Source organism: Zingiber officinale, chromosome 5A (genome assembly GCF_018446385.1).
Source record: "Zingiber officinale cultivar Zhangliang chromosome 5A, Zo_v1.1, whole genome shotgun sequence".
NCBI classification, from domain to species: domain Eukaryota; kingdom Viridiplantae; phylum Streptophyta; class Magnoliopsida; order Zingiberales; family Zingiberaceae; genus Zingiber; species Zingiber officinale.
This window is the reverse complement of record NC_055994.1, coordinates 140,331,109-140,349,895: the sequence shown is the minus strand read 5'-3', so window position 1 is coordinate 140,349,895 and position 18,787 is coordinate 140,331,109. Positions and strand designations below refer to the sequence as shown.

At 34.4% G+C, this 18,787-nt stretch overlaps 1 protein-coding gene across 1 annotated transcript; it reads right to left on the bottom strand.

Moving 5' to 3' along the window:
• Positions 1–4,326: 4,326 nt before the first annotated feature.
• LOC121982122 (AMSH-like ubiquitin thioesterase 3) lies at positions 4,327–12,999 on the bottom strand. Its single transcript, XM_042535033.1, has 14 exons — positions 12,672–12,999; positions 11,727–11,791; positions 11,482–11,545; positions 11,237–11,404; positions 10,953–11,056; positions 8,922–9,027; positions 8,792–8,838; positions 8,370–8,688; positions 8,198–8,287; positions 8,017–8,079; positions 7,385–7,459; positions 6,520–6,582; positions 5,529–5,581; positions 4,327–5,179 (listed from the first exon to the last, which is right to left on the bottom strand). The coding sequence occupies exons 1-14, from the start codon at positions 12,783–12,785 to the stop codon at positions 4,999–5,001; spliced, it is 1,512 nt and encodes a 503-aa protein (XP_042390967.1). The 5' UTR covers positions 12,786–12,999; the 3' UTR covers positions 4,327–4,998.
• Positions 13,000–18,787: the final 5,788 nt, after the last annotated feature.

The following is an 18,787-nucleotide window of genomic DNA, read 5'->3' as shown; positions in this document are numbered from 1 at the left end:
AGTTCTTGAAGGCTCTTGGGAGTGTTCTCTCAAGGTTCAAGAGACAACAACAAGCACAAGTAAGCAAGAAGAGAGTGTCTTTACGTGTATTTGTATTTCGTCTTCTTGTATTTGTGTTTGTGTTGTGGGTGAATTTGTACAAGGCTTCTCCGCCTTCGGCTGCGACCGAGAAGGAGGTTTTCATAGTGGAGATAGTGTGTCGTGTGTGGATCCTTGGATTAGTCACCTCTTCTTGAGATGGATACCAAGTAAATCTACTTGTTAGCGTTGTGTGAGTCTTGTATTCTATTTCCGCTGCATATCATCATCAAGACGAAGCAAATCGACGCAAGTGCGACGAGCCGCTATTCAGCCCCCTAGCGAGCACAAAGGTCCCAACAGAGATGAGTTGTCATCTGAGTCTAAGTTAGAAACACATGTCAGACTAGCATTGATAGCATATCATCAAAAAGATTACGAAAGTACCTCAAAGATGAGCATCGACGAAGGGAGAGTGTAAAATAACGAGACCGACTCAGTAAGTGAGGTATGTTCTCTACCTCCCAATAAATTATATAAATTTATCAAAATACTTTATAGAAGTCCATGTAAACTAGAAACAAAAAATGAACAATTAAGAAAGGAGAATTTAGAATTAAGAGTTACCTTGGTAAAATCATGTCTATTAAACAATTTTTGAAAGTTGAAAATAAAAAGTTGACAGATTAAATAGAAAAATTGAAAAAGAATCACTCATGTTCAAATGTTCAGTATTTTAGAAATTCTCAAAGATTTAATTGATATTTTAGATATTACAAAGGTCAAATTGTAAAAGTGTTATGAAAATATATTCCTAAAAAATATCTTAGTAATCCCGTAGATAGAAACTATATTGGGTTTCAAAATCGTGTCTAGAATAAATTTTCCTTAATTTAATTGATTTGCTAGGTAAGAATTTTTTTCCTTAGAAAAATATTATTTCTTACAAAATGTTAGAGTTTTATGTTCAAAATTTTTATAATGATAAGACAGTAGATATTCTGTTAAAATAAAAAAAAATTGAAATATTTTGACTATCAATGAATTTCCTATGAATTTTTTACCAAAAAATAATTTTTAATATTAAAAATTCTTAAAAATTGAATTTGAATTTTTTTTATGGATATGATTAAATTTTATATACTCAAAAAAATTAACAAGGTTTTTCTAGATCAAAATCTATTTTAATATTTATTTTAAAAAATATATATGTTTATGTATAAAATAATTTTTTTGTTAAAATAAATTTATAATTTTTGTGAAAATTTTTATTCTAATTTGAATATTTCTAGTTAATGTTGATAAAAAATATTTTTAAATAAAAATATTTTTTTTTTATTTTTAACTAATCTTGTTTTTAAATTTTAGAAATTCAAAATTTTTAAAACTAATTATTGTAAAAACATTTTACCTTGGCCACTTTTTTAATCACCCTTAGAAAATTTTTAAGATTTTTTCTCTATTTACTCTTTTTTATGTGATGAAAGGGGAGAGAAGTTTAGGGGGTTAAGGGGGGGGGGGGGGGGTTAATTGTAATATTTTACTTGTGCTTAATTACAATATTTTACTAGTACTTAATTGTAATAATATTTTATGTTTTGGTTTACCCTAATTGTAAATGGGTTAATGCACATCATAAATAGAAAGATTGTAAGCACCCTGGGTGAGTTTTGATGTGATCAACCGGGTTAAGTTAAGTCATATTGTATTTGATCCTTGTGTGTGCAGGAACGTAGGAGCACAAGAAGTCGAGCGGAAGACATAGCTAAGGAGAAGGATGACACGGGAAGCGAGTCAACAAGCTCGGAGCATTCGAGGGATGAGGTATTGCTGAAAAGTACACTGGCAGACAAGAAAGATGTGTGCGACGCTTCCGAGGGGCGAGAAACCAGAGTTGAAGTCTACTCGAGGAGATGACCAGAGTTGGGTTCAAGTGAGCTCAACTCTGGATGGACGGATAATCACCCAAATGACCGGAGCTGCAACTGGACAAGTCAACACAGAGTTGACTTGTCCAGGTGTCTATACCAAGTCCGGGTGCTCGACCCACCTTGGTACCGATCAGGGTGCCTCTTCGAGCCGTTGTAATATGGATAGGTCTTAGGTCCATATCAGCAACACTCTAGGCGGCTAGACCAGTCTAACGCTCGGGCAGAGATAAAGTTTTATCTCCAAGCCGTTGCGAAGCTGATAAACTTTCACCACTAGGGTCGTCCATATTAGGTCCATGCACTTGAAAGTGCCACATCATTAAAACAGCTATTTCGACCAATGAATTATAAACAGAGCTCTGGTCCTAGGAGTTTAGATAACACACTTTTGTAATCTCATTTCGAATTCTATACTTTTAATTTACACTTTCAATGCTTGTACGAGGCTTCTCTACCTTCGAGGATTCACTTGTAGAAGGAGATCTTAGTGAGTTGTCATTGCCTTGGAGTAGCAATCTTTTGATTACAAACCAAGTCAATCTGATTGTCTCATATTTCTTTTTATGTATTTCATTTTACTTTAGTTAAGTGTGTATTTGCTAAAGCCCAAAGATCGAGAAAGGTTAACTTCTATTTTAGGCAGCTCACCCGTCTCTTACCGACCGCACAAGAACCAACAATTGTTGTACAAACAGGAGAACAAACTCTCCTTTTATAGCACTCTCGTAAGATTTGACCTTTGGCTGACCTGGCAGCTTCGAGCGCCTGAAGTAGGTTTGAGCTCCCCTAGCGGTGCACCTTATCTGCTTCGCAACGACTCTTGAAAATAAAGTTCTATCCTCGCCCGGGTGCTTGAACCGGTCCGGGCGCCTAGAGTGTTGTGGATATAGACTCCGAATGTTATCTGCAGTAACGTCTGGACGAGGCGCCTATTCTGTACCAAGCTGGATCTGGGCACTCGTACCTGATCTGAGCGCCTAAAGTACGAGCACCTGGACTTGGTCCAGGCGTCTGGACAAGTCAACTTCGTGTTAATTTGTCCGACTTCTGCTCCAGTTGCTTGGGTGATTCTCTGTGTATCTAGAGTTGAGCTCACCCGAATCAAATTCTGACATTCTCCTAGAGTAGGCTTTCCCTTGCTTCTCGTCCCTCGAATCGCAGTACGCGTCCTTTTCGTTCCAGCAGTGTACTCTTCCACAACTTCTCCTCCCTCAGATTCCGTACCATCTTTCTCATCCGTTACGTCTTCTACTCGACTTCTTATATTGAAAAGTTAAGATTTTCTATACACTCAGACACAAGACATCAAATATACAGAACCTAGCTTAATCCAATTAATCATATTAAAAGTTAAGATACTTACAATAGTCACACTATTCATATCATTAATATGGATACATTAGATCAGTTTTATTCTGACTTGCAAAAGCGTTACTTGTTTAATCATCCATGTTCCTTCTTGCCAAGCTATGTTGGTTGATGTGGCTGGGGCAGAAATCTGCTCTCAGAGTCAATACATATTTTCGCCCCTCCCCTCTCAATATGAAATTCCCGATTTGTTCCTGATAGTGATCCTGAAATGGGAAAATATTTGATTTGATATTGCACTTAAAATAACAGGGCATGACGTGCAGATAGGCATTTTCAATTTACTCACATGTTGTCAATTTTATAATCTCATATTGAATGAAAATAATAATATTGTTGATCTATTTTAAAGATAAAAACAGAGTTAAAGTTCTAACTTGGGGTTTAATTGGAAGTTACAAGGAACTAGCGGTTGAAAATATAATTGATTAAGATTTTATTAGTGAGATGAATGGCGCTCTATTCATAAAAAGTCTTCCTACGCCGCCACATAATTTTGTCTCTGTCATCTGGGGTCGATGAGGTTAAAAGAGTAATAATAATTGTCAGCAAAGTGTTTTTCAATGCATGAAATTCTAAACTAAAACAAATTTCACCTGCACGCTCTCATGAAATCTAGGATCTTCGATAACGTGTCAATACATGTGATAGACTCTTACACTAATTGTATTATAATGAAGTAGAGGGCATCTAGTCAATTATGACAAAAGACGAATTCATTCGCCCCCAACGTCTCCATCAATCCATCTCAAGATCAACACGGAGAAGGTAAATCACGAACAGCTACTAATCTTTAGAATATTGATTAACACATAAAGAAGGTATTTACCTTGACTTTGTCGAAATTCGAACCCCAGACCTCATTATGATAACATCTCATGTACTAATCACTAGACCCATCCGAGGAGACCAGGGAACATCTAGTCAAGTAGGTATAGCTACTTGACAGTATGAATCAAATCACCAATCATTTTTAGAGAATAAAATTTCTCCTACATAAAGAGGTTGCTGGATCATAATAATTTACTGCCTTCATTTCATTATGAGGCCAACAATAAAAAACGTCTGGAGTGAAGGAATCAACATGTGCCCACGTTACAATAAAATGGAGCCAAAGAGATCACAATGTAAAAAACCAAATCCATATGCATTCTAAACTTAGAATTACTAATGGACTTGGCATGCTAGTAAAACTGAAAATTATTCTTTACACATTTAATACACATTAAAAATAATGTGATTTAATAAAACTGGAAGGTTCCACGCAGATATTGGTCACAACTTTAATCATCTTTAATAACAAAATAATATATCCAATCATCACCACCACTCCCAGATAAAAATCACTGCCGTTAGCCACAACATCCATTGCAACCATTAGAAGCTCATTTTTTTTTTCGGTTCCAAGTGTTGGAGGAATGACATATACGCGAATGCTAAACAAGGTAACACCCAAAGCAAAGAGATACAAGGTGCCTCCCTTGGGTTTAACACTCGTCGCTCACAATTGGATACATGCTTCGATAAATAGGGTAACATGAACATATGACATGAGGATATCAGTTGGAATTTGAGCATGGATAGGTACGTGGATGGATCAAGCAAATTGCCGGAGTATAAACAGAATGTTGCTTCTAAGATCTCTCCAGTGAGTTGGACACACTTCCGCAAAATGCTTGAATCACAAGCTACGAAGATCGATGACATCAAATTTCATATTGGTATTCATGTAAACATGAGAGCTGTGTTCGTAAATAGGAGTGCCATCAAGAGGCTCCTCGTGTGGGTGGAATCCGCGTTCTTGACAATTGCGTATCAGATTAACACCTGTTGGATCTGTCAAATGGAATATACCATGTGTTCTGTAGAAAGGAAAACAACATGAAGCTTCTCCATAAAAAGCAAATATAATGTAGAGAAACTACATTAGGATGCATTTTTTTTAGTGTTAAAACCATAGAATAGTAATCCAAAAAATTATACCCACTAATAAAAAAAGAATTTTAGACGCATCCAAATGTTCATAGAATTAACTAGATCAGTTTTACTGGACATCTAATTGGCTGTTACAACTATTTATTGTACCTATGAGAAAGGTTATTGCATGTTCCCTCTTTTAACCTCTTGATCCATGGCATAGAAAATGGAAAGACTATACGTCAATGATTAAGTATAAGCTTATAGAAGTTAAGGTAGAAAGGACATGGTTACCTTGATGTATCTGTTGGCGCCATAACAATTGCAATTGCTTCTGGTAACATAATCTGTTATAACAAGGCGAAGGCTTAGAAATAATTTCAAAATATTAATCTCCGCAAAAGCATCAACAGATGTAATGTCAGGTGACACTGGTGTTCGTTTACTTCCAACTAGTGTGGAAAAAAAAAAAAGAAATGTAACATAAATGTAAGGACAAATGATTGTTGACTAAACCCTTGGTTTAATATATGGTTAAAAGAAAATATCCTATGACAACATGTTAAGTATATGCTTGGGTAGTTTAGGATGAAAAACTATGATCAAAAGCAGTATCAGCAACATGACCGATCAAACATTGCCATTCCCTATAACTCCAGTCATATTTCTTCCAGTCTTCGACTACATAAGAATTATCATCGTGAAAAATAATTATTATTGAAATAGTGAGTGGGACATGGAATGTGTATACTGACAGATAGGCAATGGAGATGTAGATAGTTAAAGGACAAAATTTGTCAGCATCATTAAAACCATTTTATCAGAGGTGTGAGGCAGTACATGTAGCTAAGACATTATGGAACTCAGGAATGAGGTGCAATGTGAGTGCACACTTCTCTAGTCATTCTTAAGAATGCACAATAGAAATCTTGGAATAGAAAATACCAATTTATTTTTTGTGAGTTCATCCAAAAAAAAGAGGTGAAATCAACTGGTAAAAGATAATCTATACTGAAAATGAATAGGGAAAATACAACTTTCCTTTGAACACCTCTCCTTTGAACCAAATGCCTAAATATAACTATTTGGAGTTCGATATATTGTCATTTTTAAAAATGATATGTAAGTTGGAGGAAAAACATTTTTAAAAGATGCAAAGATCTACTTTGTAACTGAAACTACATATAATTACTCAGCACAGTACAACATCATGGTTAAATGATATAAAATGGATTAAAAAAAAAATTAACAAAAAGAAGCAGTACAAAAGGTTTTGAAGTTTCACCTGATATGAATAATGAGTATGGAGATCAATTGATGACATGAAACATGTCTGCGTTGGGTGAGTCTGAAAATAATCCAAATGAATTGACTTATAACGAACAAGTCATACATCATATAACTAATATGTAGACACATAGAATTCGCCAAAAATCATGTCAGGCATACCAAAAGATGCATAATGTTTTAAATAGTTGAATAAGAAAAAAATCCAATCACATCTTAGCTTCTACATGTTTGTGCCACAGCCCATTCAAGTGAGAAAATTGACCGATGAACTTACAAGATTCAGCCATTAGACACAAATTCTAAAATAAACCTATAAACGTCCTAGTCAGTCACATCTTTCTCTGTGAGACTGAATGGTGTGTCACAGTTTGAAAGAGTGGAGATTCCTACTCACACAATAGTTGTAGGATAAATATTCATGGCAATACACACACAAAAAAAAGGATAGCCACCGCACAAAGTTCCTGTCAATGTGGGTATGGGGAAAGGTCTATTATATGCAGCTTTACCTTATATTACAAAAGATTGTTTTGACAACTTGAACCTGTGACCATCGAGACACAAGGCAACAACTGTACCGTTGTCCCAAGGCTCCCCTTCACATTGAGTCGTGACAATACACAAATGAGTTAGAAGAATACATTTTCAATGTTTAAAATCACTACAAATATAGGAAAACAAAAAAAGACAAGTATATAAGCATACAAACATGATTGTGATCTTTAAATTCATCAAGAACAGGGAAGATGAAGAGCGAAGCCTAATAGCACTTCAATTATTGTTTCAACAATGCCACTAGGAAGAGAAATGAGGGGAAAAAACAATTTTTATGCTAAGCACAAGTGACATAGAAGACTTACATGAATCCACCCAAGAGGAAACAGAGAGAGCTTGTCTTGGACATTAAATATTTCTTCTTCATCAGTAGTTTGGCACTGGAAGAAAAGAACACATATTACATACAACAAGTGATTAACAATAGGGGGGAAAAAATCAAGGATGGAAATATTTACAAGGCTCAAAAATTAACAAGTGAAACATAAATTTGTAATTATGTGTAAAATCAAATCAACTAGGCTCTTTAAGACCAAAGTCAATTATATCCAAGAATCTTTTCAAAGAGTTTCTCCGGCATCAACAACCAGAATTATTTCTGGGGGGGAAGGGGGGATGCCATGACAAAATCAAGAGACACTATACAGAGAAAGTAAACAAATAAAATTGTGAATCAGCTTAAGAGCAGGAGATGATATGTACAACATGCACAGATAACTAACACACTAGAGAAGACACAACACTTAGATATAACCAGATATTCTCTCGTAGCTATTATTATGTATATAACTAGCAACAAAAGCTCATTGGTACTAAGTTGATTGTCATAGTGCAATCAAATTACAAAGACAAAGAAAATGTCAAGCCCAATCACAATATGCTGTTGGTAATGAGGGATAAAATTATAATCTATCAGAAAGAGTAACAAGATTCATACCGAATCAGATGTTGATTCTTGCTTTGGGATTATTAAGGTGGTCACATAAAACATCCTATTTTTCTACAAGAAAAACATTGGATAACATCAGGTATCAAGCAAAACCAGCTATGTTAGATAACATTATTTTTTGTTAGTTTTTACTGAAAATCATAGATAAATGTAACTTAAGGTTACTTACCAATGCACCTGCAAGAATTCCACAGGTTTCCAAGTTCTTGAAAGTATTCTTTTCCGCTAGCCGCAAAAATGATTCCATCATCTTTACTGGCTGAAAATGAAAGCTTTGATTGTTTAACTAGGTTATGTTAATCAATCTTTTGAGTGACACATAAACCAGGAAGAGTGCTTACAACATGCATATGTTGAAAAGACTTTGTTCCTTCTTGTGAAGGATTTGCAGGGCCTGGTCTTGGATCAGCAACTCTGGATGGGGGAATTGCAAACAACTGAGGTTGCACTTCGGCTAGAACTGGAGGAGGAGATGGTTGCCTTATGTTCAAATGAGCAAAATCTTCCTGAGCTGCGGTTTTGATAATAGAATCAGATTCCTCTACAGCAATAGACCATCTACCATCATCAAGGGACAGAACTGAGTCCAGATCATAATTGTTCTTTCTAGAATCGCCCTCATTTATCACAGCTGAACTGGATTGCACATCTTGAATCAGCCTGCTTGACATTATTACAAAGTAGTGGTTCTTTTTATGCAATTCAAACAAGTAAATCATGTAACAGAAGCAGTTTGTAAAGCATCAAGACTAAACATTTTCACCTTGAACTTGCATCTTGAATTAACTCAGAATTGCTTGGATACTGGACCTGTACCAAATAGCAAAAAATATTAAAGCCATTAACTATGCTAATGAAGGGCTAAAAATATGCCAAGAACAAAAGGATTTTACCCTTCTACCAGTAATTGGTCTTGAATTGGGACCCCAAAGCCCATTAGACCCTAAAATGGAGTGCCTAGATAAGGTTTCTTCTTTTGGATGAAGTAGGCCAAGGGATCTGTAAAGTAAGTACTAATAGATTAAGACCTTGTCATGCATATTTTTAGCACAGTATCAGTGGCAGCAGTACAAAGATAAACAAACAGCAGCTTAATGTTTTAAAAACCTTTCAATAGAGAAAGATGATAAAGACTTTAAATTGATACATCTTAAATAACTTCCTAAACCAATCTATAGAAAGAAGCCGTGGAAACCAAGTAAATGTTAAAGACATACTTAAGAATCCATAAAAATTCTGAAATTCCCAATAACCTACACGTCATCCAACACTATAGTCCTTAAGAACAAGCAACAGACAACTGATCAACATGCTCATTTCATGACAACAGAAGTCTGGATAATCAATCAATTCTTAAAATATGAAAGATGTAATCCCCTTATTGGGCGACAGAACAAGTTATCAAGAAGAACCTAGGTACATCTCACCAGATGGAATTCCTGTAGGCCTGTGAAGATAATATTCCATTCCTTGTGACTTCTCCTTTAAGGAGCTCATCTCCAATCAAAACTCAAAAAGAGAATAAAAAACATACAAAGTCCATTCCAAGTCAATGTAATCAGTTAACATGATGAAATGTGCTCCTGCATTACCAACTAATTATACTATCAAGCGCACAGATGGTATGAGGTGCGCTACAAAGTGTTCTGTGAAATTAAATACTACAAAATCTATGAATTAGACACTGGGATATAACCTTGTATATATCTCAATGGAGGATAGAATTCACATAGCCAACTTCAATGTTGGGATAAACACGACTTGATGATGATGTTTATATTTTAAACAATCAAAAAACAACATATATGCAGCATGGAACTTCAGAAAAACAATCACAACAAACCCACCAGACTTCTATGAATAAATGATTTGGAAATAAAATGTTTTTCCTTGTCTTGTGCCAACACATGTGGAACCAAAACAAGGAGCTTTGGTACTTGTTCTTTATGTTGGTAGTTTGATTCTTTGAGCCAAAGTAGCCATAGTAACCCTGAAGTGAGCCCCATCGCCCACTAATACTAGTGTCCAACTCGTGTATTCTTCTGTTGAGTGCAAGATTTCCAATCACCAGTTGGCGATTGGACTCATTTTTCTAATCAATTGCTGCCAAATCTCATCAGAAATTATAAAAGATCAGATAAGTAGCCAAAGGAAGAATGACTACATTGTATACATGTCCCTTTTATGTGTTTGTGGTAGAGGACGCATTATTAACCATTCTGGTGTCCAACAATCCTAACTGAACCACTGGAATAAATCATTACCGAGAGTATACACTACTGATTTACATCCTAAGATATACAAAAAAATGCACTTGAGGCATATGAGCCACTGAAATTTAAAGATGACAACAGTGTAATAAAAAATGTTAAATGGGAGGATATACTCACACAACACCAGATTAGACCATGGGGCTCAATTAATGGTCTTATAGGATTGCAATGCACTCGTAAGGTCGTAAGGAAAGGAAAGGAAAGGGGGACTCCAAATAGATAACTTTGCATTAATGCTTAAATGAATAGAATAATGACATGATGCCCTCTTTTATAGGGTTTACAATAGCCATCTAATAAGGCAAAAGATAAAATAGGCTAAATTTGCTAGAGATAATGAAAATAGAAATAATAAACTTGTAAAAAAAGTCTATACCCCTGAATAGTTCTATTTTATCGGACCAAGTTATCAGCAAAAGAACTATTTTTATTTAATTTCTATATGCTTTATGTATTTTGCCATGGCTATATATTGGTTAGCTCTGACAAAATATTTAAGCTTTTCATGAAACATCAAACATCCAATGAATTTTCCTTTCACCTGAATCTGTTGCAACTTCTGGTTTTAATGATTCTTTCCATAATTCCAAAATTCCTATCGAAACTAGGCAACACAATGTTTAAGGGCGATTAAATAATTTATCTACATACATTTTCTGAAATGATCTCTCTGTCTGCAAGTTGTTTGGCGACACAATTTGAATCTTATTGTTAGAAGGCCTCCATGAGGACAAAGATGTATTACTTACAGGCATCTGCATTTGTGAGAACAAGATAATAATTAATAGCAAAGTTCAAAGTTAGGATTTATGCCAGAGATGAATCAAGTACTCATCGTCATTGACAGTGTTATACTCACGCAAACTTTTCTTTGATCAAGCATTGTTCAATCATTGTTCAATCATTCAACTATCTGAGAAACAGCAAAAGCATACCTGCTCAATGTGTGAATTAGAGAGGATTTGTGTCTTAGCCGGAGCTGAACTAGTGGAGATCCTTTTCTGACTAGAATTTAGTATCATATGCTCACGGTTAAGTTCATCAACTCGGCGTTGAACTTCTGGCTTTAGCGATTCTAGTTCATTCATTACAGCTAACAATTTCTATTGGAAAAATACTAATAATTATCAATCAATAGAATACTACAAAGTCTGAGAAAATACAAAATGGCCATACCAACCTCCTTAAACGCAAGAGGAAGTGCCTGATATTCATGGTGGCAGGGAATTGTCTCACACAACAGGCTGCAACCATAAGGTTTAAGTCCAAAAATTCTTATCAAAAACCAAAAATTGTAGTGTGCTTCCAATTGAAATAGAAGGGAAAAACAAAAAACGTAGAAGATTGTTGAACAGATACTTTTCTAGCCACAATCTTTGGTGGAAAAAAGCATAAAAACAGTATCTTAGTTGACAGGATTCATACCTTGAATATCTGAGAAGTATGATGTACAAATCAATGATATTTTTCTCCTCCCTATAAATTCTAGCCTGAAGATAAAAGAAAGCATCTGAATTTAGAAAGTCACGTACTGTTAAATCACTTAATCTGGCAATGAATAATGAAATCAAAAAGGTCTTGTCGAACAAAATATAATCAAGTCCACCTCAACAGTTCAATGTCAATATGCCAAAAAAATTGAAGCAAAGCACAGTCTACAAGCATTAGAAACCAAAAAGGCTGTAATGGACCAAGTATAATCTTAGGAATCATTTGATTCTTCTATTATGTATTTTCTCTCATATATGTTCCTTGATAAATGTATTGTGTATCAAAGAAGTATATGTTTTTGTACTTTAGGTATAAACACAACATTTGAAATAAAACATAACTGCCTCTTGATATTCTTAGACAAAGTTTCATGGAGTTTCTCTAAAGACATAATATAAAACCGTAGTATCTTTTATACGGATGCTATGATTCTTTCATAAGCTCATATTATTTTGGGAGAAACCTTGCACGTATGCAAAATTTTAGTATCATCCTTAGAAAGTCAGATAGTTTTTAGTTTTTCATTCCTTCTCCATTTTGAGAATTGCTAGTAGCTACCCAGAAATTAGTAGGATAAAAAATTGTAAATTTCGCAATATAGCTACTCGACAGGACATGAAAGTTTATTACCACAGAAAGATATCCAGCAGCAAAATTCATATCAAACGACCATCAACATTTCCTTTTCCCCCTTCTTATTTCTTATTCATAAAGGTATCTTCGAATTTCTTAAAAAAATAGTTTGAATTGAGAAAGAAAAAAAAATCCGTTCAAAATTCGATTTTTGTAAATAATAATAATAATGACAAATAACGATAGTTCGAATTGACAAAAGGGCACAAGATTGGGATCGGAACAGGAGTCGATAAGCAAGGGAACCTGCTTGAGGAGATTATCGGCGATGCGAAAGTAGAAGGGAAGGGAGATGCGGTTGTCGACTTCCACCCTCTGAGCGAGGGCGTTGATGTCGATCGATCTCACGTAAGGCCTCATCGCCACCGTCGGCCTGCGATCGGCGCCGATCGAGGGTTTCTCCACCTCCGGTGTTCGTCGCAACAAACAGCGGAGGAATTGGTAGATGCTCCTCGCTTCCGCTCCAAGTCCAACCCACGAGCAGATGTCAGTAGTAATCGCAGAAAGGCTTCATTCAGCTCACGATCGATTAAGCTGGGCTTTATAGTTTTACGGCAGGGCAGTATTTACCTGATCATGAAGTATAATAGCCGAGATGTTGCTTGATCATGAAGTAAAATAGCCGAGATGTTGGGCCGGCTCGGAGAGGGCAAATGGGCTACCAATTTCGACTGCACGCAATGTGGAAATAATACAGATGTAATGATAAAAATAATGAAAGAAAAATATATTATAAAGATGATTGTAAAAGATGAATACGTGATAAATTATAATTAATATATAAATGAGATATTTATCTTAATTTTATCGAGATTCGAACTCTATAATAAAACTTTATATGCTAACTATTAAATCTATTGGAAGGATAAAATAAATTATAAAGATGTAACATGTAATGGTATGTATCTAGCTGTTTTATGCTCCCCCAATGCGTGCCTCTGGTGTGTGACTGAGAGGGCAGACCATGTGATAGTAGGGATGGCCCTCCATTGTTGTTGTGTCCGTCCCTCAGTCCGTCAGTCGTGGGACGGAGGTGCACACGTGGGGGGCATACTGGCATAGTACAACGGGACTGAGTATGTATCAAGAATAATATATACAGGGTGGAGTTGTTTTTACTCGAGTGGGTTCCAGTCTCATTAAAAAGAAACGACAATTTACCAAAGGACGTACTTGAAAATCTGAATTTATCAAAAAGTGTACACTACTTTGGTATTTATCAAAGAGCGTATTTTTTTAAAACCATTTCCTATTTTACCCTCCTGATAATTTGACTTTTTCTACTATTTTTCTTTTTTTCATTATATTTCTCTCACTTCTCTCTCTTATCTGTCGGTATAATATAGGAATAATATTAGTCAATTTCTAATCACATTTTAATACATTTGAAGAAGCCAAAATAAATAATGGATACCATATTTGGACTCCTTGTAATTTTAGAAATCCACAAGAACTGAAATGGGTGCAATCGGAGCTTTTTAGGTCGATCAGTGGATTTCGGTCAAAACCCACTGATGGACCTAGAGAGCTCCGATTGCACTCATTTCAGTTTCAATGGATTTCTAAAATTACAAGGAGTTCAAATATGGTGTACATTATTTATTTTGTTTTTTTTATAGATATTAACAAGCAAAATCAAATAATCGACATAAAAGCCCATATGGAATCATATCAGGCCCAACGTGGGCCTGATATCATTCCATATCAGGCCCAACGTGGGCCTGAATCATTCCATATTAGGCCCACGTTGGGACTGATTTGAGTCCATATCAGGCCCAATGTGAGTTTTTTTGCCGATTCTTTGATTTTACTTGTTAACATCTATAAAAAGCCAAAATAAATAATGGACACCATATTTGAACTCCTTGCAATTTTAGAAATCCATAGAAACTGAAATGGGTGTAATCGGAGCTCTCTAGGTCCATCAGTGAGTTTTGACCGAAACCCACTGATCGATCTAGAAAGCTCTGATTGCACCCATTTCAGTTTCTATGAATTTCTAAAATTATAAGGAGTGAAAATATGATGTTCATTATTATTTTTGGCACTCCTAGTGGTGGACTAGAGGTTTTGAAAAACCCTAAATCTCTCCTTTTTTTTTTCCTTTTTTTTTGTTTAGGCCTGATATGAAGAGATATCATGCCCACGTTGGGCCTGATATCTCTTCATATCAGGCCCAATGTGGGCCTGATATCTCTCCATATCAGGCTCAATGTGGGCCTGATATGGAAGATATCAGGCATAGTAACAACAAAAAATAATAAAATAAAAAAAAAGAAATAAAGAGAGATTTAGAGTTTTCAAAACCTCTGGTCCACCACTAGGAGTGTCAAAAATAATAATGAACATCATTTTTTAACTCCTTGTAATTTTAGAAATTCATAGAAAATGAAATGGGTACAATCGGAGCTTTCTAGGTCGATAAGTGAGTTTCGGTCAAAACCCACTGATGGACCTAGAGAGCTCCGATTGCACCCATTTCAGTTTCTATGGATTTCTAAAATTGCAAGGAGTTCAAATATGATGTCCATTATTTATTTTGGCTTTTTTTATAGATGTTAACAAGCAAAATCAAAGAATCGGCATAAAAGCCCACGTTGGGCCTGACGTGGGCCTGATATCATTCCATATCAGGCCCACGTTGGGCCTGATTTGAGTCCATATCAGGTCCAATGTGAGTTTTTTTTCCGATTCTTTGATTTTGCTTGTTAACATCTATAAAAAGCCAAAATAAATAATGGACATCATATTTGAACTCCTTGCAATTTTAGAAATCCATAGAAACTGAAATGGGTGCAATCGGAGCTCTCTTGGTCCATAAGTGGGTTTTGACCGAAACCCACTGATCGATCTAGAAAGCTCCGATTGCACTCATTTCAGTTTCTATGAATTTCTAAAATTACAAGGAGTGAAAATATGGTATCCATTATTATTTTTTGCACTCCTAGTAGTGGACCAGGAGTTTTGAAAAACCCTAAATCTCTCCTTTTTTTTCCTTTTTTTTTTGTTTAGGCCTGATATGAAGAGATAACATGCCCACGTTGGGCCTGATATCTCTTCATATCAGGCCCAATGTGGGCCTGATATCTCCCCATATCAGGCCCAATGTGGGCCTGATATGGGAGATATCAGACCTAGTAACAACAAAAAATAAAAAAATGAAAAAAAGAAATAAAGAGAGATTTAGGATTTTCAAAACCTCTGGTCCACCACTAGGAGAGCCAAAAATAATAATGGACACCATATTTTAACTCATTGTAATTTTAGAAATTCATAGAAACTGAAATGGGTACAATCGGAGCTTTCTAGGTCGATAAGTGAGTTTCGGTCAAAACCCACTGATGGACCTAGAGAGCTCCGATTGCACCCATTTCAGTTTCTATGGATTTCTAAAATTGCAAGGAGTTCAAATATGGTGTCCATTATTTATTTTGATTTTTTATAGATGTTAACAAGCAAAATCAAAGAATCGGCATAAAAGCCCACGTTGGGCCTGATATGGAATCATATCAGGCCCAACGCATATCAGGCCCACGTTGGGCCTGATTTGAGTCCATATCATGCCCAATGTGGGCTTTTTTGTCGATTCTTAGATTTTGCTTGTTAACATCTATAAAAAGCCAAAATAAATAATGGACGCCATATTTGAACTCCTTGCAATTTTAGAAATTCATAGAAACTGAAATGGGTGCAATCGGAGCTCTCTAGATCCATCAGTGGGTTTTGACCGAAACCCACTGATCGACCTAGAAAGCTCCGATTGCACCCATTTCAGTTTCTATGAATTTCTAAAATTACAAGGAGTGAAAATATGGTGTCCATTATTATTTATGACACTCCTAGTGGTGGACCAGAGGTTTAAAAATCCTAAATCTCTCTTTATTTCTTTTTATTTTTTATTTTTTTGTTTTTTTGTTATTACTAGGCCTGATATCTCTCATATCATGCCCACATTGGGCTTGATATGGGGAGATATCAGGCCCAACGTGGGCATGATATTTCTTCATATCAGGCCTAAACAAAAAAAAGGGAAAAAAAAGAAAGAGAGATTTAGGGTTTTTCAAAACCTCTGGTCTACCACTAGGAGTGCCAAAAAATAATAATGGACATCATATTTTCACTCCTTGTAATTTTAGAAATTCATAGAAACTGAAATGGGTGCAATCGGAGCTTTCTAGGTCGATCAGTGGGTTTCGGTCAAAACCCACTAATGGACCTAGAGAGCTCTGATTGCACCCATTTCAGTTTCTATGGATTTTTAAAATTGCAAGGAGTTCAAATATAGTGTCCATTATTTATTTGGCTTTTTATAGATGTTAACAAGCAAAATCAAAGAATCATCAAAAAAGCCCATATTGGGCCTGATATTGACTCAAATCAGGCCCAACGTGGGCCTGATATGGAATGATATCAGGTCCAACGTGGGTTTTTATGCCGATTCTTTGATTTTACTTGTTACCATCTATAAAAAAGCCAAAATAAATAATGTACACCATATTTGAACTCCTTGTAATTTTAGAAATCCATAGAAACTGAAATGAGTGCAATCGGAGCTCTCTAGGTCCATCAGTGGGTTTTGACCGAAACCCATTGATCGACCTAGAAAGCTCCGATTGCACCCATTTCAGTTCCTGTGGATTTCTAAAATTGCAATGAGTCCAAATATGGTGTCCATTATTTATTTTGACTTCTTCAAATATATTAAAATGTGATTAGAAATTTACTAATGTTATTCCTATATTCTGCTGAGAGAAATATAATGAAGAAAAGAAAAACAGTAGAAAAAGTTAAATTATCAGAAGAGTAAAATAGGAAATGCTTTTAAAAAAGTGCGCTCTTTGGTAAATATAAAAGTAGTGTATGTCTTTTGGTAAATTTAGATTTTCACGTACGCCCTTTGATAAATTACCTAAAAAGAAATATTAATAATTTTAATTTCTGTTAATATTTTTTTCAGACCCACTAATAATTCATTGATCATTCTGTTAGTCGCTTCCATGGTCTATTGTTTTTTCTTTTCTCCCTATCTTTAATTTTATGGGTTCAAATCAAAATTATTTAGATTTGACATATCTGAATTATAGCCGGATCAAATTTAATGCAATTATAATGATTTAGGATTTTTTTAATATATTCTTTTTTTCAATTTTTTTCTCCATCATGTACACGAGCAACTCTCACCATCTCACGACAATAATTTTTTTATTGAGAGTTATTCTTGATAATTTTGATTATCCATTTAAGGTTATCAATAAAAATCCTATTTAATTTAAGTAACCGATGATTCTCGAGTAATGTTTCATATCCGATACGTCAGCAAAAGGGGTATACAATTAGAAATCGAAAAACTGGAATTTTTCTTGATTTCGGAGTTAACGAAATTTTTTTTATCCAAAATACCCTCATATAAGAGAAAAATGTGAAAAAAAAGAATAACTTAAAGAAAAAAAATGGAAAATATATAAAAAAAATTAAAAAACGTAAAAAAATAAAACCCCATAAAAATAATATAAATAAATAAAAAATTGTAAAAAACATAAAAAAATGAGAAAAAAACATAAATAATAGAAAAAACGTAAAAAAATTTAAAAACTAATTAAAACATAAAAACATAAAAAATTAAAAAATATATAAAAAATTTAAAAATAAATAAAATAAAATAATTAAAAAATAAAAAAACTTTAAAAAATAAAAAGTAAAAAAACTTTTAAAAATATAAAAAAAGTAAAAAAACTTAAAAAAAAATAAAAAACATCAAAAACATAAAAAAGCGAATAAAATAATATATATATAAATAAAGAAAAACATGAAAAAATAAAAAACATAGAATTTAAATAATAATAATTATAATAATTATAATATTATTATTATGTATAGTTAGTTTTGTAACTGAGGGTAATATAGTAAAATATTAAACTAGGTTATTAATTATTAAAACCTTCAAACAAACAAGTTTTGGATGCATTACTTATATTGAACCAAACAACATTTGATTATATTTTATTCTCCGTAACTTTGGTTATGTGATTACCAGATAATTATATAACTAAGATTATATATGATAACTTGAACCAAACGCACCCTTAATTCTTTTCTCTTTCCCCCTTCTCTTTTTACTCATTCGTGCTCCTTTCTTCTACAACAAATATAACCTTATCATTTTTTCTTCTTGAGAAAATTCTATTTCTCCTTTTTTTTCTTTTCATATTTTTCTCCCATAACCTTTGCTTCGTTACTCTTTTCTTTTCTCTTTTTCCTCCTTCCTTCTCTCTTTCCTTTCCCACCGCATGCTCCTTTCACTACAAGAAAATAGAAATCAAAGAAGAAAAAATTCATCTCGAAAATTATTTTTCTATTTATAA